This window comes from Euprymna scolopes, chromosome 10 (assembly GCF_053919585.1).
Source record: "Euprymna scolopes isolate OS-2025 chromosome 10, ASM5391958v1, whole genome shotgun sequence".
NCBI lineage: Eukaryota > Metazoa > Mollusca > Cephalopoda > Sepiida > Sepiolidae > Euprymna > Euprymna scolopes.
In genome coordinates this window covers 122,408,183-122,433,382 of record NC_136491.1, presented here as the reverse complement: position 1 = coordinate 122,433,382, position 25,200 = coordinate 122,408,183, and the positions used below count along the sequence as shown (strand labels likewise).

General features: G+C 38.0%; 1 protein-coding gene across 1 annotated transcript; it reads left to right on the top strand.

The window, feature by feature from the left end:
- Window positions 1-1,701: 1,701 nt before the first annotated feature.
- On the top strand, window positions 1,702-2,043 carry LOC145286541 (uncharacterized). Its single transcript, XM_080135432.1, has one exon. It carries the CDS (start codon window positions 1,702-1,704, stop codon window positions 2,041-2,043), a length of 342 nt encoding a protein of 113 aa, XP_079991558.1.
- The last annotated feature ends 23,157 nt before the right edge of the window (window positions 2,044-25,200 follow it).

Below are 25,200 nucleotides of genomic sequence, written 5' to 3'. Positions count from 1 at the left end.
TACTGGTAGCGAGGCGACCTGCTCTGGCCAGCGATCTGCTGGAAGACTGACTTTCTCTTTGACGGCCGGCTTATTTATACAGCACGTGCGGACGTAGTAAAAGGCACATCGGCTCCGGCGTCAAAATGGCCGTCGTATTTTTTATTTGTGTTTGTTTTTTGTGCTTTAATGAATTGTAGAGAATTATCTGTTTGGTGTGTGTATGCATGTGTTACGTCGATTTAAAGCTGAGAAAGTTGTGAATGTAACCTAGTCGGTGTCGTATTGTTGGGGTGTTTTGTGGAATCATTATTTGCGTTTTTATGCTATCTGAGTTGCGTTTACGGTAGTGTCTGTGATTTTTTATTTAGGTTTTTTCTTTTGCTGTGCAACTTTCTCTGGAGGTTTTCTATGTTGAAGTAAGGTGCGAGTTATTTTAATGATGTGTGTATCTAAAGAGATGGGATTTAAAATTGTCCTGTGTATTTATTGTGTTTGACTACGTTGTAACGGCGAACAGATTTGTCTTAGGGTCGCCATTGTTGCTGCCGTCATTGCCTTGCTGATTTCCGGTTTATTCATGGAAATGTGGAGAGATATGCGAATATAACATTTGCAACACACCTAAGTCTGTACAGGTACAAAAGATTGTTTTTTGGTGTCAACTCTGCCAGCGAGATATTCCAGGAAGAAATCAGCCAAGTACTTGCAGAGATTAAGGAAGCCATCAACATAAGTGACGACATCCTTTGTTTTGGATTAGACCAGCAGAACCATGATTAAAACCTCCGTACAATGTGTCTTTGTGAAAAAGGGCTCACTCTATACTGTGGCAAATGTGAGTATATTGGAATTCCTCGGACACACTTTCAGTAACAAAGTGGCCTCAAAATTAAATTGAATTAACAAAAAATGCATCAGAAGTCAGAAGCTTGTTGAGGGATGACCAACTTCTGTGGTACACAATTCATTCCAAACTATGCAACCCTGACCCATGAACTACGTCAATTAACAAAAAAGAACACGCAGTGGTCCTGGACTGAACGTCACATGGAATATCTAAAAACCCTCAAGGATGCCTTGAGCAAAGCATGCTCACTCTCATACTTTGATCTGAACAAACACACCGAAATATACACTGATGCTAGCCCTGTAGGCATCTCTGCTGTGCTGTCACAAAATGGACAGGTAGTACAATTTGCAAACCAGGCATCATCTACAGTTGAACAAAGATATTTCCAAACAGAACGCGAAGCACTTGTTATCACATGCGCATGTGAACACATATTTTTAGAGCTCCATCCACTGTCCACACAGATCACAGACCTTTAATAATGATTTTCAATAACACCATCTCTCAATGAAACCGCAAAAGACAAGACTCTCATCACTGTTATTCAAGTCATTCTTACCAACAAATGGCATTGAGGGCATAAACAAGCAACATTTCACACCCTGCCTGCCAACCATTATAAACTTCTGCTAGCACATGAGGATAGCATCATCCTAAAAGGATGCCGGATAGTACTGCCTGAAACATTACAAAACAGAGCTGTTAAGATAGCACATGTAGGACATCAAGACAATCCATGTCTTTCCTACAGGAAACAGTCTAGTTCAAAATATGCAACCCTTAGTAGAAAAAACATCAGGAACTGCCACACCGGCTAGATCAGCACTCACAAAGCCGCAAGAGAACCACTACAAATGTCTTCATTAACGATGGCCGCATGGACAGAAGTCAGTGCTGACTTTGAACATCTCCAGAATGTGAAATATTTGCTTGTTGTCACAGATGAATACTCATGCTATGTTGCAGTTGACATTCTAGACTGCATCTCATCAACATCATTCATACCTCGCCTCGACAAGATATATGCTGAATTTGGGATATGGGTATCTCTCAAGGTAGACAATAACCCACCATTCAACACCTTTGATTTCAAAGCCTATGTCTCCATCATTGGATTCAGATATAGGAAGAAAATGCTTCTATGGCCCCAGGCCAATGCTGAAACAGAACGCTTTATGCGCACTGTAAAAAATCTATCACAGCTGCCCTAATCAAAGGTCGAATCAGGAATTATTTAAGTTTCTGCTTGGCTCCCAAACAACACCACACTGCACAACTGGAGTACCCTCAGCTTCAATCCTATTTAATCAGACAATAAAAAACCGCCTGCCACACCTGGTCACACTTATAGCCGGAGACCCTAGCATTAGAGAGCGTGACACTCTAGGGAACGATAAAGCAATATGCTGATAAGAAAGCATACATGAAACTAAGCCACTAACAAATCCCACACACGACCCACTCGATTACTCCTCATTCAAAGATGAAAGCTATATGCATGTGAGAACGCCACCAACTCCAAAAACCAACCAGTCACAACACACCTCAAACCTCAAACGTTCTGGCCGAACAAGACGACCACCCAAAAGATTCGATTACTCACCCTCCCCTTCCAAAAAATAATAAAATAAAATAAAACCTCTGTGCAATAATAATTATGAATAATTGTCATTCTCGGGTTAATTCTCGTTTCCTCCTGCAGTAAGTTTGACCCATCCTAGCAGATAATCCAGCCACCTCACTCTTTGAATGAATTCTCCTGATGTATAATAAGAAAAAACAAAAAACAAAAAAAAGAGCAATGTAATCTCCATTCATCTAAACATTAATCGATAAAAGGGAGATAACCGAAAGTCACATGAGTTATGGCCCTGAGGAAATCAGAGTTCTAAATCACTCTAGAATTTTACTGTAGCTCGAAGCATGTGTTTGTTTTTCTCTCTCTCTCTCTCCGTAATCCATATTCATCTCGATATACCTATTGTAGTACTAATCGATATTTAGCCAATATCGATTACCTCTCTTCCAAACATTACAATTAGGTCAATCACTCCTCACTATTTGAAATCAATTGGACATAGAATTATTAACATAATATATATACTTACCAAAATTATGATTTGAAGGTAATCTAACATTCTAAAATATATATATATATATATATATATATATATATATATATATATATATATATATATATATATACTTCATCAGCCTCCACTAACAAATTTATGTTTCTGTGCTAGGAGCATATCATTCAAGACCGGCTGCTTCTACAATAACTAAAATTATCAAAAAGAAATTTCAGATAAAAAGATTCAGATTAGCTAAAAAGTAAGCAAAAAAATAATAACGTTCTTTCTACTAAAACAGGATCGGTGTTAAAGACTTTCATGCGCATCCTATTATCAATGTGTCATCATACCATCTACCCAAGATCTTTATCGGTTCTTCTGAGACAGTAGGGATTTTCTGACTACTCACTGCAAAGCAGATATCCTGATGTAGCGTCTCTTTCCCAAGGAAGAGGCTTCTGGACTTCTGAGACTTGAAGGCCATTCTACACCAGATCATTAGATCATCCATTATACTGAGTAACTTGTGCATCTCACCTTCTTCGATGATGACACTTGGTATTCTTCCCCTGACGTGATAAAGTGTGCGTTGTTTTTCCGCTGTTTTGAGAATTATCTACTTTGCTAAAATGAAAAGTACAACACATCCCAGTGCAATTCACACCTCAAGTCTTTTCCAGTATAGCCATTTGTGGTCAACTGCAAATGAAACCCATCAAAATATGATGAAATCATCTTGCATATTTCCTTTGGGATGTGGTGCATCTGACGGGATGATTGAATAATTTGACGAGGCACATTTGCCAAATCAAGCCATATGACATCCAAGTAAATCTTGCTAACTTTCTCTGTTTAGATAGCCTCCAATATCATGCTTGCATGTTCAAGCCAAACTGCTATTCCAAAGACATCACCTTTTTTCACAAACATGTGTACTCTACATATCCGGACTCTATTACTATGAAAAATAATTTAAGGAGGAAAATTGGCCATAATTGGTTTATGGTTTTGGAGTTCTCTTCCTTGGCTATGTACACTATGTTTGCTTTCACCTACCGACATATCTAAGGATGAAATCAATCCACATTATTAAAAAATGTAGATCAGTTTTTTTGTTTTGTTTTTTTAAATGGAAATCGCTCCAGACAAGACATGAAGCAACTTGATGTAAGGAGCTAAAAATAAAATACTGCTTCAATGTCAAACACTTGTCAATGATAAGCGTTAGTCGGGATAGATCCTGTCCCAGAAAATAAAAATGCTTACCTCTTTGTCAGAAACATCGCTCATGGAATGTGAGGACTAAAGGACAAAATAAGGGAAATGAGGGTTATGCAGCTGCCAAAAGTAAACCCAAGATCTACTTAATGACCAATGGATAAAAACTAAAATGATAAACTTCTTTGATTGCATCAGGAGTGCCATGAACTCTGCTGCGGCATCATTTATTAGATGGGAGTTACAACTTATCACGGCTGAAGGCCACTCGAGGATAAGGATTAATAAGTGTACGGTAGTCACTGAGACAATTGTGTATTAATAGTTAGTGGTGGAAATGGGGAAGAAATGGATTATTTAGGGGTGGCTCAACAAGAACTTGTTTACACTGGATTTGAAGACGATCATATTGTAGTCAGCTGGAAAGCAGGAAAGCAGAACACGCTTCCACAAGCGGCCAGTTCTAGGAAAGAAGCTTTGTTTATGGAATTCGCATTTAGATTTAGGCACGAATAAAGAGTGGGAGAAACTATTGTAATGAGACGAGTGTAGTTTGTGGAAGTTTGGCAAGTGGGGGTGGGGGGCTCGGATCTTGTGAAGTTATTTATTTTACATATAGTCACAAATATATTTAATAATACATCATCATCATATCATATGAATCTGAAGATTCTATTGTTGGCGTTAGTTTCGCCAATATTTTTCTAATCAGAATTCTTTCTAGAAAGATACAAGGGATTACAGGAGGGACCATGTGACCACATCCTAAATGAAAATAATAATAAGATATGCTTACATACGATATTTCAATTCATGCATATTAAATTCTCCATAAATTATTATATTGAACGTAGTCTATCAGCTAGAATCAGAACCAAGATATATAACTCTCCACCTTCATTCCTTAACCTCTAAGCTATGCTCATACGCATATATTTGTACATGCATACATACATACATACATACATACTGAAGTGTTCCTAGTTTAGTACAGCAAAATTAAAGAAATAAAAAACTATATAAAAAAAATTCGTCTTTGCAAGCCAAACAACCACCGAGTTTTATATCACCACTGACACCAGCCTCCGTCTGTCTGCCTCTCTCCGATCTAATCCTTCTTAAGTAATAGAAAAATCAAAGTTGTCCTCGACGGACGTACATCCAAACAATATGACATAAATGCGGGAGTGCCTCAGGGGTCTATCCTTGGACCTCTATTGTTCCTGATATTCATAAACGACCTCCCTGATAAAATTGTTTCGGAGATGGGTATATTTGCCGATGACACCACTCTCTATAACAGATATGAGGGGAAAACAAATGAACACATATCCAAGAAAATGGCAGAAACACTGGAGGATGACCTCCAATCCGTGGTGGAGTGGGGACAAAAATGGTTGGTCTCATTCAATGCTGCTAAGACTAAGCTTGTTTCCTTCAATAACTACAAGAAACCTTCTCTACCACCAATAGCAATGGCCAAGAACACATTGCCTGAAAGTACTTCTTTTAAACTCCTCGGCCTAACGTTTACAGGGAATATGAACTGGAATAGATACATTGAGAGCATTGCCAAGGCTGCTGCAAGGAAGGTTGGCTCCCTCTACCGTGCTAGAAAACTACTTACGCCTGCCAGTATCCTATACCTCTATAAGGCAACCATTCGCCCATGTATGGAGTACTGTTGTCACATCTGGGCTGGTGCATCTGCTGCTTGTCTCTCGCTCCTGGACAGGGTTCAAAAAAGAGTCGCAAACCTGATAGGTCCTGAACTGTCATCTGGGCTTCAACCTCTGTCCCATCGACGAGATGTTGCATCCCTCTGCCTGTTCTACAAATACTTTAATGGTGAATGCTCTGACGAACTGCAAACACTTGTACTTCCCGACGTAACTACCCCCGACAAACCCGACAAGCTACTAAGTCTCATCCCTTTACAGTGGAGATCCCTAGGTGCAAGAAAGCCTTTTACTCCAATAGTTTCTTCCCCAGAACTGCGGGTCTTTGGAACTCCCTTCCGGGATTCTGCTTTCCCAACTGCAATGATATGCAGAAGTTCAAGTGTAATGTTAACAAACATCTTTCTACTCTTCTCCCTTCATAATGACCCCGCTAATTAATTCCCTAATAGTAGCCCCCTGCTTCAAAGTGGCACTGTGCCTTGTTTGGGGTGAAAATTGAATAAAAAAAAAAAAAAAAAAAAAAAAACCTGTCAACTCCTTTTATACATGTTTCCCACGTGATTTCACATGATTTTGCATGACTTCTACCAGCACACACCTTTTAAAACTATGGGCATCATCTTGATTTCTCTCTCTTTCGCCCAACCTTCGCCCGACGCACACGTGGTAAGACCTCTGTTCATTTAATCTGTCTTTTCCCCCCTTTCCTTCTGCTAACTTTAAACAACATGCCTCCCTGGTCTCTGTATCACATTTCATAATCTCTCATCCACTGCGGCGGTCGTCTTTCCCTACTTAGTCTCTGAAGTGTCTCGCCATTCTTCTGCTGCACATTACTTTCCACCGTTTCATTTTCCACTGGCCTGATGTCAAGAATGTGTCTCGGTACTCCATCTACCGCAACATTGTTGCTAGTATTATTCCCAGTTATGTATCCTCTGCTCCACTGTGTGGGCTTCACATACTTTGTCACCGAGTTTGATGGTCTCTGTTGTCTCCGTCTCCGTCCCCCTGCTTGCCGGCTCAACCCTAGGATGCTTCCAGGAGTATTTGAATATTGACAGTTGTGGAACTGTCCCTTGCTGTTGCCCCGTTCTAGGTGACATGTTGTACCAATATACCGCTTGCTCAGGCGAGGTGTTCCCTTTCTCTACCACTGCCTTTATTGTCCGGTGGTTTCTTTCTACAATCCCATTGCCACTGGGTCTATAGGCAGCTCTGAAGAATTGATGGATGTTCCATTTCTTTAGCACATCCGCAACTGCTGCAGATCTAAAAGCAGTACCATTGTCGGTTAGAAGCTCTTCCACCAGACCATGCTTCAAAAACACCATGTCAAGGGCTGATGCTATTTCACTGCCCATTTCACCTCGCAGCCTTTTCCATAGGACGAAGCGCCCGGGGCCACAGTCGACCATTGTCATGTAAACTCCACTCCTGTAATGGGTGACATCAACTGCGAGTCTTTCCCAGATCCCAGTTACGCCTAGTTCTCCAACTTCATGCACTCTTGGAGCAGGGTCAGTTGACTGACACTTGCCACAAGTCCTGACCACTTGTTTCACTTGTTTCTTTGGGACACTCGGATCAACTTTTTTCACCAGGTACAATGTCCTCTCTAACCCCATATGGTGCAGATTGTGCAACTCTCGCGCCCTAGAGCTATCCAGATGAGTCACTGCAGCAATATGCTCTTTTGTTGGCACAAGCCAGCTTTTTTTCACTTTTGTGAGAGCATCCGCTTTATTCTTCTCGGAGGCAACCATGATTACGCGCAGCTTCAAAGAAAACTCCTGCATCAGCTCAGCCAGCATCCCAAGCCTGCGCTTCACTAGCATCTCTGCTGCCCCTTTCGTTCTTATCCTTTTGTCATGTGAAATCATCGATTTCAGCCAAGCAAACACAGTGGCAGAGTCTGTTTTCACACAGATGTTGCATAGTCTCCATTTTAAAACCAGATTAACTCCTTTGGTAACTGCATCCATTTCTGCTACATTAATGTGGTTAGCATCATCCTTCTTCCGTAGTCAGGCCGCATCCTCTGCAACCACTCCACCCACTTCCAAGACAACCCCTGTTACAATACTGCTTGCATCATACCACACGACTCCATCCAGTGTTCGCGGCACGCTCCATATTCCGCGAACTGGGTCTTGCTTTTCCACTTCTTTCAGGACCTGTTCAATCAAGGCGGTCGTTCTTCCTCCCACTCTATCATCCCATCCTCTACCTTTGGCATGCCTCTTGATGTAGCTTCATGCTGGTCTAAGCCAGCTGGCAATGGGGTAATGCCCAATCAACCTGCCGCATATCGAAAAATGCTCCCGCTTGTTGAGCTCTTCTTTCATTTGTGGATCTCGTTTCCCCTTCAAAATTCCAGGCCACGCAATGAATTTCGTTTCAACGTTAGTCCCAAAGCTGTTCCCCCATCCAATTCTTCTGGTGCCTTGGCAACCAACCCGAACTTCTTTAAGTGAACCACGACCTCCCCTACAGTCACAAGAGTTTCATTCACGAGGATGTCGTCGATATATGAGCTCACGGCGCCATCTCCCTTCCCCATTTTTCTAGAATCTTCCTTAGAATGGTTGACATGATCTTGGGTGCCGAGCTCAGCCCGAACCCCACCCTCATAAGGTTCTGCCTTTATATCTGACCAACTGATACTTCCAGAGTTTCTTGGCAATGCAGAGTTGCAAATAGGCAGATTTTAGATCGACCAACTTAGAGGCACCATTCATTTGCCTCCAATCTCTGATGGTCTCACTGCAAATATCTACAGCATCACCCCAGTATGGCACTCGACGTGCCATACTCGGAAATCTAGTACTGACCTTTCCTTTTGTTGCTTGCAGAATGGCCATTAATGGCAAGATGCCCGATTTGACGTCATTCTTCTACGGCAACAGTATTCCCTTCTCGATCCATCTGTCCACTTCTCGTTCAAAATCCTTTGAGCGAGTTATCGCAATATGCCACCCTGTTGTTAACGTAGGCGGTTCGTTCTTCCATGCCCACTCCACTGTCCACTGATTCCCATCAAATTATGCTCTAAAATCCGGATCACTGATTGATATCTATTTCTTTTCTCCAACCTGTTTGATTCCTTCATTGACCTGCTCTGTTACTGCGCATCTAGCTGGTCCGAACCTCACGCCATTCCTGCCGACTGTGACACCTCCAAGTCGGCATATTACATCCATTCCGACAATCGCTTGGACGCCAGGCACCAGGTGATCAGTGACAACTGCATGGACTCTCATCCAGTGATCTTCGATTTCAATTGTGACAGTCCTCCCCCCTCAACATTTGACTCGCGACCCATCGAATGCCACTACTTCACTCTTTCCTTTCCATCCTCTGACAAGGCTAGTATGCACCATGGTAGTGGTACAGCCAGTATCGATCAGAGCCACAGTTTCTTGTCCTTCCACCACAATTTCATGCTTGGGCATCTGCTGCGAGTGCGCCATTATTCCCAAGTCGAGGCAGCTGCTGGCGCTTTGGCTCCCCCTTGACAGTTTCCCGAACTTTTGCAGTTAACTGCATGTGACAACTCTGATTACACCTGTAGCACACACTCCTTTCCAAGAACTTCCTGCAGTCTCTCCACAGATGCAGGCCCCCACATTCAAAACATGCACCTTGTGGTCTTGGGTAGCTTTTGCTCTCATCCTTCCTTGCTGTTGCCACCGTTCCTACGGCCCCAGAGGGTTGGGTGCTTACTAATATTCCTGCAGTTGGAAACAGATCACTCACCAATTTTTCTCCATCTCCTTGAAGTTTCTTTGGAGCTTTGCCCTCGCTTTCTTTAATTTTTCAAGGTTGGCTGCACTTGAGTGCCTGGTTATGTTCTAAGATGTTGCTTTTGATTTCTTGACCATTCTCGTTGAACCATTCTCAGCATTTTGTCTTTTTGAGTAACCAAGTACTTCTGCAATTGTTCAGGGTGGTCTTCTAATATGTGGTTACTTAGTGCTGTAGTCACTACTTCTTCCAGGTTGTTCCTGCATCTGGGATCATTAAGTTGTACAGTGTCATCAGATTGATTCCATACACTAACTGAACCCAACCAACTAATCTAATGGGGGAGGAATTTGATACCCGACTTTAAGTACATGGGAAGTACACTGACTATCTATACCTGAGCATCCAGAGTGAGTGTGTTTCGTTTGGAAAACTAGAAAAACGATTATAGTCAAGGAACAGCATTAGACTAGAAACAAAATGCAAAGTTTATAAAGCAGAAACCTGTATACAGTAACCACATAAAGAAGTTGGAAGCAATACAACAACGCCACGTAAGAAAAATTATGAAAATTAAATGGAACGATTTTATATCAAATGTTGAAGTACTCAACAGACCCAACACGGACAGCATAGAAGCCATACTCGCTACCACACAAATGCATGCGACTAAACATGTGGTGAGAATGTAAAACAATCACATCCTAAAAATTCTATAGCGAATTGGAAAATGAGAACGGAAAAATTGCTGGGCAGAAACTCTGCTACAAGGATGTGATAAAGCGTTACCTAAAGGCAATGAATATGAACACCAAAAAGTTGGGAAAAGCTCGCAGCAGACCAAAGTTGCTGGCGCAATAGCTTTCACAAAGGAAAGGCAGAAATAGAAGTAAAAGTAAAGGCCAGGTCTGAAGAAAAACATTAACAAAGGCACAACCCTGGTAACTACGCATGCATTACTTGTTGGGAAACTTTCCCCACTGAGCATGGAATGCTACAACCTGACTAGTTATCTACAGCTATGAAGGACCGTATGATGATGATAATAACATGCATGTATATATATATATATATATATATATATATATATATATATATATATATATATACTAGCAAAAGTACCCGTCATTGACTGGGTTCAAAAACAGCCTACAGAAAATGGACTGATTTATAAAAGTATGATAGGTTATGAAAAGGAAGGGTTGTACAGAGATAGCTTCGAATTTGAGGGGGGGGGTATCGAAACCAAAGAAAAATATGGTGAAAGTAAAAATAAAATAGATAAACCCCATAATTTATTATACAATACCTGTTCACACTGAAACACTTATCACAATATTCTGTGGATCTATATTAAAAAACCTTGTTAAACTTTGTGACATATTTACATTCTATGGAGGTCAGGTGCGAACGAACACCCCATAATTTTATTATACCATATTTCTTCAAACTGAAACATCATTATCAAAGTATTCTTATGCAGATAGATATGAAAAGTCTTTATTAAAGTTTGTGTCTATTTCCATTCTATGGAGGCCCAGGCGCGAAGGCAGACCTCACAATTTTATTATACCATCCTTATTTAAGTTGAAACATACTTATCAAAGTATTCTTATGTGCATCTATATTAAAAACATTTGTAAACGTTTTTTTTTTATTTTAAAATATTTATTTCCATACTTTGTGGACCAGGCGCGAACGCAGACCCCACAATTCTAATGAACCACCGTTCTGCCAGATCAAACATACCCATTCCTGTGTCTCGATACATCTTCTATCATTATATGTGATCAGTTTCCTATAATAGTCAACCATATAGGAGCCTACTCGTGACCAGACACACACACACACACACACACACACACAGCTATATATATATATATATATATATATATATATATATATATATCATTCAACCATGGTAGTGGTTGAATATATGCTTAAGTTCGAAATTGAATGAATCGAGACACATTCAAACCCCCACCACTAATTCCGTTTGCAATCAAATTTCAAACAGGTTATATAGTTGGATAGAACACCTCATTAGCTACATTTTGAAAAAAAAATCTCGAAAATTCGTTCAGTAGAAAAAAAGTTACAACAAAATATGTGGGTTCACAAACAGGAGAGTAAGTACATAAATGACTAACGCTTTTTTTTTTATTTTGCATAACTTTTTTTGTATATACATATTTTTTACTGCGATTTTGCCAATATGATATGTTAGCGTAACAGTTAGAGTACCGAGGGTTGGTGGAAAGATTTTAGGTTCAATCCCGTGTATCGTTTTTTTTTTTATAATTAAAAAACCGAACTTTTTTTTTAATAACTAATTTTTTTTAACTCTCCTTATGATTTTATAGCAAAAAATGGTGAATTTATCGTTTAAAAATATTAGTGAATTCTATGATATACATATTCTTTGAATGAACTCAAATTTTTCGTTATCACATTTGATGAAAAATGTAGTCCCATTTTGGCAATGCGTCTGACCAATGATGCTTTTGAACCCGCGACCAGCACTGCGATGTCATCAGCAGCAGCCTGGGCATAAATATTCCTATTTTTAAACTCCTTTAAAAGAGGATTCAGCATACAGTTCCATAGTAAAGGTGACAAAATCCCACTTTGGGGGTTTCATTTAACTACTTCCCTTTTAACAGTTGCCCTCAGTAGTTCTACTTGAACTGTTCTGTGCCTCACCATATACTCAATCCATCGGATGAGTACTGGTGGCACATTGAGTTCTCGTAGCGACTTGAACATACTACTGAAGGGTATGTTGTCAAAAGCTCCAACGATATCTAAAAAGACACCGAGTGCCATCTTCTTTTTTGTTAGTTTAAGCTCTATACAGATCACGAATTCATGAACCGCAGTCTCGGTAGAGACCCTGGCTCGGAACTACTGTGATTGAATGATAAATATTGCATAAATGTGTGTTTGAGAGCTAATTTTTTTTGACAATCATTAATAAATATTATAAATGTATATATTAATGCAATGGCCATGCCTGGAAAAATCATGGATTATATAGAAAAATGTGCGCATGAAAAGTAATATTCTTAAGATTTTATTAAATCTGGGAAAGTAAAGGACAAGAAATTCAACCTGGAAAAGTAAAGAACAAGATATTCTAGTAAAGTAAAAAATAAGAATTTTTTAGACTTAAAATATTGCAGCTAAAAATAAAATTTGAATAGTGCTAAATATTTTATTTATTATTTGCATATGTTGTTACTTATTGTTGAGTTAGAAAGAATTAAATGATCCTAATTATGATATAATAAAATTATTAATTTTTATGTAAATTATAAAATTATTAATTCCATCTACTAACTAACTAACTAATGAATTAATTTTATTCAAACAATTTTCACTACATAAATATATGCAAATAATAGGGGGAAATAAGTTGAATCCAGCGACTGACACCCTTTCTAACTCAACAATAAACAACATATGCAAATAATAAATAAAATGTTTATCAATATTCAAATTTTATTTTTAGCTGCAATATTTTAAGTCTAAAAAATTCTTATTTTTTACTTTACTAGAATATCTTGTTCTTTACTTTTCAAGGTTGAATTTCTTGTCCTTTACTTTTCCAGATTTAATAAAATCTTAAGAATATTACTTTTCATGCGTGCATTTTTCTATATAATATATATATATACAAATTTACATGGTCACAACCCTGGACACGTTAATGTTTCAGACAAATAATTGGTTCACTAAAAGTCCTCATCAGGCGACTTAATAAATGGTTGCTTTCCACAGAATGAACCAGTCCTCGCCTGAAACATTAGCATGTCCAGGGTCACGATTATGTAAATTTTTTATATTAATAAAAATATATCTTGCTCTTCTTTTATTGAGCACTCTTAATAACCTCGTTAAATTCATTAGTCATCACTCTTGAATACCTTTATATATATATATATATATATATATATATATATATATATATTCTGCTATTATATAAAAGTCACTGTGTGTGTGTGTGTGTGTGTGTGTGTGTGAATTCCATATAGGTTCTGAAACGGCTGAGCCTACTTTTTGCTAATTTTACACAAAACTAATTTACATGTCTGGCAATGTTCTTAGATATATTTTGTACAGAAATTCGTCCGATCAGTATTGAAAATTGAAAAAATCCGATCTTAAAAATAGCTATTCTCTCTTATAGATAAAAAAATAATAATTTTTACAGGGGAATATTTTACGTTACACTGGCAAGGGGGATAATACAATTTAAGCAAATCATTTCTTTAAAAAAACAGGTTTATTATAATCTGGAGATATAGCTTAATGGTAGAGCATTTGACTACAGATCGAATGATCCCCTGTTCAAGCCCGGCTGTACCTCACAATTTTATTTGAATTTTTTCTTAATGAGATCGATTTACGATGAAAAAAGAGGTACCATTTAAAATCGCCGCAAAGCATTTCTTCGTTTGCATATTTTAAAACTAAACATCAATCAGAAATTACTTTTCTAGGGCATTTATTGTCAAGCCCAAATATCAGCTGACATGATATCGCAAACAAACACGGACGGAATTTGATGAACGACATTATTATTGGCTCACATGGAGCTTTCACACAAGTCAACAAACGATCTGATTGGAAACCTGTGGTGTTCTCTGAAAGTTGAGTGACAACAAATCTCCCCAGACGTCCAGCTCTCTCCACCTCCTTTGATAGCATTTGCAAATGAATTTGCATCATCGCAACAGCCTCTTACCATTGATTTCTGGCTGTTAGCAGCCATTGGTTTATACTGGAATTTGAGTGGCACTAAGCTTCCCCAAGGTCCCAGTTCTCTTCATGCTTGTCCAGTCGAGGTCTAGCCAGTGCTCTCTCCTCGGTCTTTCAATCCTTCTCAACCCTTCTCGGCTCTTTGGTATCACTTTTCTTTTGGGAGGAACAGTTATGAGATAATGGGGGGGATGCATGATGGGGGTGTAGAACTTGTAGATATGCAGCTTCGGTGGTCTTCATTCCCTGTAACGCTTCTTCGTTATATACTGTCTTCTTGTATTATTCTCTGCATTCAAGGGTTTTCCTTAATATTTCAGCCGTTTTCATTATCATTAGTTCTTGTATTTTTGCAGCTATTCCTCTGATTCCAATTTCTGACATTCTTTTTTCGAAATTTTTCGGAATTGTTCCTAGTGCTCCTACTATTATCAGTATTATTTTGATTTTCTTCATCATCCAAATCCCTTTTAATTCTCTGGCTAGCTTTGTGTATTTGCTTCGTTTCTCCTTTTCTTTCATACTCACCCTGTAGTCAGCTGGGATAGCAAAGTCTACGATTTAACAGAATTTTTCTTTCTTGTTAATTATTATGGCATCTGGTCTTCTTGCTTGGATGGGTTTGTCCGTCTGTATGTCCATGTCCCATAGGATTTTATGGTTCTCGTTTTCGAGTACTGTTGCGGGTTTATGCTTGTACCATTTGTCTGTTTGCTCAAAATGCAGTCGTTTGCACAATTCCCAGTGCACCGCCCTCCCCATTTGGTCATGCCTGTTTTTGTATTCCTTTTGGGCCAGTTTGCTGCATTCACTTACTATATGGTTTATCGTTTCGTCTCTTTGTCCACATTGAGTCTGCATTTGCTGTTTTCTTGTGTTTTATCGATCCTTGCTTTGATATGGTTGGTTCTTATCGAGTTATCTTGTGCTGCAGTTATTAGAGATTCAGTTTCTGGGTTTATATGTCATTTGCGCATCCATGTCCAGGTGTTTTCGTTATTCTCATCTTTTGTCATTCTTATGAATCTTCCGTGAAGTTGTTTCTCTTCCCATTTCTCTTTTCTCGTTTTGTCATTTGTCTCTCTGTTTTCTGTTTTGTTGTTTTTTTCAGTGTCTCTCGCTGCCATAATTATCCTTTCAGTGTTTTATGTATTTTTCTAGTTCTTTTTTTTGTGTCCTTCACACAGTCTTCTACACAGATCAGTCCTCTCCCGCCGTCTTTCCTTTTCACATAGAGTCTGTCAATATCGTCCTTTGGGTGTAGTGCATTACGCATGGTTATGAGTTTTTTGTTTTTCTGGTCGAATTGTCTCAGTTCTTCTTTTGTCCACCCTATAAATCGTCCAGCGATACTGCCCATGTATTTATACCTTTTATTAGGTTTCTGCTATATAATTTCGTTTCCAGGAGTTTTCTTTTTCTCCTGAGGTATTCCTTTCCAACTTTCTCTTTCATTTCTGTTGCTCTGATGGTGTCCGCTTCCAGAATTCCCAAGTATTTATAGTCGTCTTGTTCCCCTAGTGCCCTCATTTCTGTTTGGTCGGGTAATTCCATGCCTTCTGTTGTTTCCAATTTTCCCTTTCTTATAACTAGTGGTGCGCATTTTCCATTCCAAATTCCATTTGGATATCTTGGCTGAAGATCCTGGTATTATTAATTAGTGTCTCTAGCTCCTTTTCGATCCTTGCAAAAAGTTTCAGATCGTCCATGTACATCAGGTGGTTCATTTTTTTCCTCTGTATTGGAGAACTTGTATCCAGCTTGGCACTTTCTCAGAATACTGTTCAAGGGCATCATGGCTATGATGAACAGTAGTGGTGATAGTGAGTCTCCTTGGAAGATGCCTCTTTGTATGTTAATTTCTGTTATGAGTTGTCCATCAGCTGTCAATTTCAGTCTCCATGTTTTCATTGCATTTTTTATTACGTTGGTGATTCCGCTTGGTATTTTATAAATTTTTAGGCATTCTATTATCCATGCTTGGGGGATCCTGTTGTACGCTTTTTTGTAGTCAATCCATGCCATGGCTAAATTCTTTCTCCTTCTTTTTACCTCCTTTAGGATCTTTTGATCTATATATAGCAGGTCATGTGTTCCTCTTTTTCCTTTTTGGCATCCTTTCTGCTCCTCGGGTATGAGTCCACGGTTATTCAGGGAGTGGTAGATTTGTTCCCTCAGTTGTGCTGTCCATATCTTCCACATAGTGGGTAAGCATGTGATTAGCCTATAGTTGCTAGGGACGGTTCTTTTCTACCTGTTTTTCTATAGCAGTGTAGTTCTACCTTTTGTCATCTAGTCTGGCACGCTTGCTTCCTGTATACATCTTCTCAGGTTTTGGGCTAGCCTTTCGTGTAAGGTTGTGAATGTTTTGAACCAGTATGCATGTATCCCGTCGTACCCTGGTGCTCTCCAGTTTGCCATTTTTTCTATAGTTCTCTTCAGGGTTTCCTTGCTGATTTCATTCACTGTTCCTTCTTCTATTTGTTGTAACTCTTCTTTCGTGTCTTTCAGCCATTCCAGTAGAGTTTTGTTCCTGTCAAATTTGGTTGTTCTGTTTTTGTTTTTCCTTCGTTCACATTTTGGTAGAATTGGCTTTCATTAGTTTCAAATGTTCTGTTTTGTTTGCATTATTCAGATTTATATCTATATCGTCTCAATATCGTTTCTTTTGCTTTTATTTTTTGGTTCAGTTCTTCATGTTTCTTGTTTAGCCTCTCCCTGCCAATTACATTTCCAATATTCTATTTTCTCCACATTGCTTTTTCCCTGTTGATCGTTTTGGTTTCTTTTTTATGTTTGTGTATTTAGGTTTCTAGTCTTATTTACCATCCAGGTTTTGTCGGTCTGCTTGTCCTCGCTTGTTTTTCTGATTTGAGATTTTGGCGTTGGGTTGTTAAAGTCTGTGATTGTATTTGTTGGGATGTGTGGGAGGAGCTTGTTAACCTTCTCTGTTTCTGTTTTTGATTTCTTCTGCTCGTGGTTCCTTAACGATGGGAGCTTTGTTTTTTCCTTGTTCATGAGCTGTATTATTTTATTTATTTCATTTGCTTCATTTTCTGTTAGTTCTGTTTCATTATTCTCGGTTTCCACGTTTGTAGACTTTGTTCTTTGTTGGTCCTCGGCCTTTCGTGTTTTTACTTGTCAAGCTTCAACTTGTGGGGTTTCTCTACGTGCGGTTCCGTTGAGGGTTGCTTCTTGTTCAGTTTCATCGTTTATTTTTCACTGAATTCCTGCTAGTTCTAGTTTAGAGAGCTAACCTTTATTGAGTACCAGCCTTGCTTGGTCCACAATTCTTTGTTCTGTCGCATGGTAGTTAGTGGATAGGTCCCATAGTTCTTTCATTCGTTTCCAATAACCTCCATATCTGTATTTAGGATGACTTCTATAATAGCATTCCATTACCAGTCTATTCTCTTTTGTTGTCCATTTCTTTCTTCGGTTTTTTCCATTTTGATGATTATCACGGCTGTGCTGTGTTTGTTCGGTATCATTTTGTTCCCTGGAATTAGAGATTATACTTACCTGTTCAGCGTCCATGTTATTTGAGTTTCTGAAATTAGAAAGTTGGCCAACATTCGCAGGATGAGGACTGGGTCCCCCATGCTGGCTACCGAAGGAGCACCTGCCAATCATGACACCCAAATCTTTCTTTTGAGCCCCATGGTTTGGATTATTATTATTATTATTATTATTATGATGATTATTATTATTATTATTATTATTATGATTATTATTATTATTATTATTATTGCGAATTAGTCCACTAGGCAAATTATACCTCCTAGAGAGAAATAAAGTCATAAAGAATGGGGGATATGAGAAATAGGGGGATGATATGATATAGGGGAGGATGGTGAAGATATGGAAAAATGGCATAAAGCAAAGGAAATATTCAATGAGCGAAGGGATTAGATAAAGATTAATTAAGATTATAAACAGGTGATAAAAAATAAAGAGATAGTTGAATAGAGTGTTGCAATATTTTGGATGTATAATGGGGTAGTTATTTAAATTGCTGCCCACATCAGTAATATTTGGCACAAGGCCGGGAAAGTGGGGAACTAAGCAGGTTCCCCTAAAGGAGAGGCACTCCTGCAATTGTAAAAATTGCCTGAGTAACCCCGGGGCGCCTCAGGCAGTAAGCAATAAACTTACTCCACCGGAAAGCCCATTGGCAAGGCCTGGGAGGGTGAACCTCCTAGGTAGTGCCCAGGCGGTGTACCTCAGTCCAACTGTTGGGCTGAGTGTCAAGAACAGATCCTTGACGTGTACTGCAACCGAAGCCGCTAGGAGACACATCCCATCATCCAAGATGGATAATGAGGTATGATCCCACACAGTCGGGCGATTCTATTTATAAACGATGCTGCTAGGAACTGACGAATCGAATTAATTCACGTTCTGCTACCAACCAATCAGAAACCAGAATTGCTCCATAAATATTAAATATTTTCTGTAGCAATTTCGCATGTTTTTTCCGTCTGGACACGGTAAGAATATTTTGCTCTTTGGAACTGTCTACTGCAAACCAGTCACCTCTCAGGACTTGTGTGTAATAACGAACCATTGGAAACTGTTTTGTCTACTGCAAACCAGTCACCTCTCAAGACTTAAAAGTATTTCTTTATACACTGAACTGACCTCTCTCAAACGAATGGAAGCCGAAACTATTACTGATTATATTATAAGAGCCGAAACGACTGCAAATTCTTTAAAAATGTCTGGTGAAGTTATAAGTGACAGTCTGTTAATTTCCATAGTCCTGGAGGGGTTACCGAGAGATTTCAAGCCATCTACCACCGTGATAACCCAGAAAGAAAAACCCATGACTTTTAGCCAATTCAAGGTAGCACTCAGAAGTTACGAAGAAATTGAAAAATGATCACAGAAAAAAACGAATCCACAAATATCATGAAATTTAAAAATACACACATAAAAACACCAAAATTAAATTATACCCATGCCAGGAATAAAAACCGCAACTTTGCCAAAAACAATTTTTCTCCTAAAAAAAGTACAAAAATTATTTGCTATAATTGTGGACGACCTAATCACAAGAGTTTCCAATGTAGATACAGGACTCAAAATGGCGACTCCATTAAAAACGTGGAGAGCACCGTTAGCGAACATACATTTTTATTTTCGTGTACGTTTAATGCTTCAACAAACAATAATAATTTTCTTGTCGATTGTGGGGCCACGGCACATGTGATTACAAAGGAATCTGATTTTATCAATTTTGACCCCAACTTTAAATCATTTTGTAGAACTAGCTGACGGGAGTCGAGTAAATGATATCGTTTTGAAAAGAGGCAATGCGAAAATCTCGCTAAAGAACAATAAAGGTGAACTGTGTTTCTGTATTCTAGAAAACGCTCTTCTAATCCCAAAATTTAAACAAAATATATTTTCTGTACAAGCTGCTACAAAACAAGGTGCAAATATAAACTTTAGCCCCAATAAATTAAAACTGGTATACCCGAATGAACTGTATTCGACATTAAAGAAAATGAAAGACTATATTATTTAAATAGCGTAGTCCCATCGAAAACCGCCTGCCATGATCTACAGACATGGCATAAAATTCTTGGACATTGCAATATTCCTGATATCAAAAAGTTGCCGACTGTAGTTGATGGAATGAAAATACAAACATCAAGAAAATTTAACTGTGACGTCTGTACGCAAGGGAAAATGACAAACTATCAAAACAAGATACCAGACAAGAAGGACAAAAAAATCCTATCAATGGTGCATAGTGACTTGAATGGTCCCGTTGAACCGATGGCCAGAGAACATTATAGATATGTGTTGAATTTCGTAAATGACCATTCGGGTTTACTAATGGTTTACTTTTTAAAGAACAAATCTGATATCCTGCTAGCAACTAAAAAATTTCTAGCCGACATGGTTCCCTACGGTGAAGTCAAGTATATTCACTCTGACAACGGTACGGAATTCACCAATAAACACTTTGAACTTTTACTAATTAACCATCATATCAGGCATAAAAAAATCAGCTCCCAGATCGCCACACCAAAACGGGACTGCTGAAAGAGCATGGTGGACACTTTTTGAAATGGCAAGATGCCTACTCATTGAATCAAAACTCCCCAAAAACCTCTGGATGTACGCACTTATATACAACAGGTGTTTTAACAAAACACTATCTAAAACTCCATATGAATCTTTCTGTGGTAAAAAAACAAATTGAAGTAGAATGCATATATTTGGTTCAACTTGCTTTGCATATATAGATAAAAAGAGTAAATTGAATATTAAAGACGACAGAGGTATATTTCTTGGATACGATAAAAACAGTCCAGCCAATTTAGTATTTTTTCCAGAGAAAAATAAAATAAAAAGAATCCGATGTGTAAAATTCACAGACACGTTTAATTTTACAGACGAAAACCCGTCATATGAAGAAGATGAAATTATATTCCCTCAAATAATTAAAACAAACGAAGACAATAAAAATGACAGAGACAAGAGTATCCATCATGATGATGATGATGATGATAAAGGCGAAAGATATCCCAAAAGAAATAGGTGACCCGATTTTTTTGTGGTCGACAATATAAAGGATTAACCGAAAATGATACTTATACGGTAGTGCCTCTCCCAAAAGATAAACATGTTATTTCTACAAGATGGGTCTTTACAAAAAAGACTACAGCATCAGGCGTAGAACAGTACAAAGCTAGATTTGTTGCTAAAGGGTACTCTCAGATTTACGGTATAGAATATTTTTCTACGTTTTTACTGACCACAAACTTAACGACAATCAGAATTTTACTGCAAATCGCCTCACAATATGACCTAAACATCCATCAAATGGACGTAAAAAATGCTTATTTGAATGCCCCAATAGACTGTGAAATTTATATTACCCCTCCTGAGGGATTTATAATTAAAAATAAAAATAGCGTGTCGCGACTAAACAAGTCATTATATGGTCTAAAGCAAAGTGCTCAGTGTTGGAACACAGTATTTCATGATTATATCATTAAACAACAATTCAGACAATGCGCAGTAGACCCCTGTTTATATACCCAACACAAAGACGATAAACTACTGATTTTGGTTTTGTGGGTCGATGATATTTTAATCAAATCAAATTGTGACATAATGTTAAACGATGTTAAGAACCAATTAAGTAAAAGATTCAAAATGACCGATCTTGGCAAAATATCCTGGTTTCTGGGGATAGAATTTACTCAAAGCAAAGGACTTGTTACGATGAATCAATTGAGATACATCGACAAAATATTATTAAAATTTGGAATGGGAGAGTGCAAGAAACGCTCTACACCGGTCGAAAATGATATTAATAAAAATATACACCCAGAATCTGAAATAATAAATACCAGGAAATTATAGGTAGTCTTGTGTACTTAATGACTGCGACCAGACCCGACATATGTTATACAGTAACAAAACTGTCACAAAAATTATCACGACCGACAATGAAGGATTTAAACAGAGCTAAACAAGTCCTGCGTTATTTAAAAGGAACTAAAGAACAGAAGTTAGTATTTAGAAAATCAAGAAATCCCCTAAAATTAGAAGGGTTTTCGGATTCAGATTGGGGAAACGACGAAGATCGAAAAAGTATATCTGGATATATTTCAGACTCTCAGAAAATGGGCCTATTATTTCATGGAAATCTAAAAAGCAACAGATTGTATCTCTCTCTACGTGTGAAGCAGAATTTATCGAGATCACACACACGACCCAGGAAGCACTCACCTTAAAAATATCCTAAAGACTATTTTAGAGCCAGAATTAACTAAAAGCCCTGTAGTAATTAATTGTGATAATCAAGCCAGTACAGTTTTAGCACAGAACACGATAATCAACCAAAGATCTAAGCATATAGATATAAAATACCATTTCATAAAAAAAACGAGATAAAAAAGGAATCCATTATTTTGAATTACATATCATCAGAACAAAATATCGCTGATGTATTCACAAAACCCGCAACAAGAATAAAGTTAAAGCGTTTTTTCTCAAAACTTTTGGGGGGATTCAACTGAATTATTTTTTTTTCACGTCCCTGTATGCATATAAATTTCTATATATAAAAAAAAAAAAAAATTAGTCCTGGACAAGACGTTAAACTGTATCCATTTTATTTGCATTAACACTTTAACCTACTAATGCGTAACTAACACTTTTGCTGAAATAAAAAAAAAAAATTTTTTTTAAAAGTCGCTTTTTTAAAAAACCTCTTTGTAATTTTCCTTTGCAACAAAATACATTTTGCATGCTTATTTTAAGGCGCGCAGAAATTACAATTGACTTTTATTTATTTTTTTTGTGCACATTAGTTTTCTTTCTTATTTTTCATAAATGTCCTATTATTCTTTTTGCATTGTTTTAATTAACAAAATAAAAACAAAAAAAAACAAACAAAACAAAAAACTCTTTAAACGGGTACATATTGCATGTATGTTTATTTTTATGTATATTTATTTATATGTATGCGTTTTTTCTTTTCTTTTTTTTACAAAACTGCATAATCAAATTTAAGAAATGGCTCCTTTTTCACAACCCACCCCTTTTTAAGGTTAAAATACCTTCCATTTCTTTTATTTCTCTTTTCTGTACGCATGTATATCTGTTTTGACATTTGAACACAATTAAAAATGGCGTCTTGTTACATTCTAAAATTCTAAGATCCAAATGATTTCTAATTTTTGTTATGTATAATTGAATATAAAAATATATATTTATTTTTAAGCAGAATGAACACAAGGGACTTCCCCATTATAAAAAAATAGGGGGGGATGTTGCAATATTTTGGATGTATAATGGGGTAGCTATTTATTTGGTGTCCACCACACCAAAATGTGGCACAAGGTCGGAAGGTGGAAATAGGCAAGCTCCCCTAAAGGAGGGGTACTCTTGCCTCATCAAAAATTGCCTGGGCACCTCCGTCGCCATTCCCTGGTAGGGGCGCCTCAGGCGACAAGCAATTAACTTGCCCCACTGGAAAGCCCGGTGGCAAGGCCTGGGAGGGTGGACCTCCTAGGTAGTACCCAGGTGGCGTACATCAGTCCAACAGGTGCTGAGCTGGTTCCCGGCCCCTCACCTGTTGGGCTAAGTGTCAAAAACGGATCCTTGACATGTACTACTACCCTGTCTCCCTGCAGCCGAAGCCGCTAGGAGACACATCCCATCATAACGACGTATAATGGGGTATGATCCCACACAGTCGGGCGATTCTATTTATAAACGATGTTGCTAGGAACTGACGAATCGAATTAATTCACGTTCTGCTACCAACCAATCAGAAACCAGAATTGCTCCATAAATATTAAACCTTTTCTGTTGCAATTTCGCAATTTTTTTCTGCCTTGACACGGTAAGAATATTTTGCTCTGTGGAACTGTCTACTGCAAACCAGTCACCTCTCAAGACTTGTTTAGAACAACGAACCAGCGGAAACTGTCCTGAAACTAAACATGGCTTACACTTCTAGATAGAGTAAGAGGAAATAGAATGCAGTGAAGTAAATAAATCCAGTGAAAAAATTTAGATATGAATGCAGGTAAAAAGTTCTTGGAAGTTTCTCAATTATAAGAAAAGAAAATTTTTAGTCCATCATTGGAAAACTCCTTTGCTTGTAAATCAATCTCTTGCAATCCGTGCATTAGATTTTTTTTTTCTACGAATTTACGCTGGTTTGAATGTTATTATAGTGATCATCAGTTGTTTACCATGAAGAAACTGCTACAAGGATTTAAAAACAAAGTAACAAAGTAGTATTTCATATTATGTCTTCCCAGCAGAGTTGATCAGACACCACCTCCCTTAAAAAACAAGAACAAGAACGTTTCGTCTTCAAGCCCAATGTAAACAAATACTATTTAGGCTGTCTTCTTAAGTAATCTAGTTTTGTCCAACGATTTTTCAATCCTCTCATATTATTGTTCATCATCAAACCGACAATCTCATTGAAGATTTTCCTCGAATGGCTTTTGAGCCATTACTTACCAAAAGGCTTATTGAGACATCAATTGAACTGCGATACAATGAACCCACAAGTAGGCAAATAAGAAACATATTTAAATATCGATTTCCTAGAACTAATAAGAGGGGTAAATATTCATTCAAACCACATGGCGAATCTTGTTGTAGTTAGTGAGTTCAAGACAAATTTACTGGGGACTTATCTAAAGAAGAACCTACCTGTTATACCATTGTCCAACTTAATGGAAATGCTAACCTTTTGCATAGAAATCATGTACTGCAAATTGGGTGTTGAGAAATAGCAACAAATAGAAGACTAAGCTATGCATTCGCTATTGTCACCAGTAATGGAAAATGTTTTCTTTTTCTTTTTTATTTCTACCTCCTTCTCCTCGTCGTCTGCTTTCGTGTCTTTATAGCAGCATATCTTAGCATGGACTGTAAGACAAACCTCTATAATATTCGGTAAAAATACGAACGTCAAACAAAGCTAAAGCAAGGCCCTCTTATGAACAAGAAGATCCTGTTAAGTGTAGGTAGCTAGCTGCAAGTTAAGATAATACCACAGTGAACAAAGGAATTATCTGAGAAAGTTATCCAGTACAAAATCATATTTGCGAGACGTCGGTCCATGTTCTTCGTGTGCTTTACTATCCTCGTAATTAACAGCAGTCAAAATGCTAACCTCGACAATCAATTTGATAGAAACTATGCCATTTTGGTGCCTTTTTGCTGTCGGGCCGATGCAAAATGCCCTTTGTAACCCTAAGAGGTCAATCCTTCCAGGCCTTCCTGCTGGCTTTCAGGAGGAATAAGTTTATGGTTTATTGCCTGGGGTGCCCTCACCGGGGAATGCCGACTGGGCTACTTAGGTATATTTTTGCAGGGTCGAAATATTCCTCAT

Coding starts and splice junctions, on each gene's coding strand:
- LOC145286541 (XM_080135432.1), top strand. CDS start 1,702: ATGGCCGCATGGACAGAAGTCAGTGCTGACTTTGAACATCTCCAGAAT.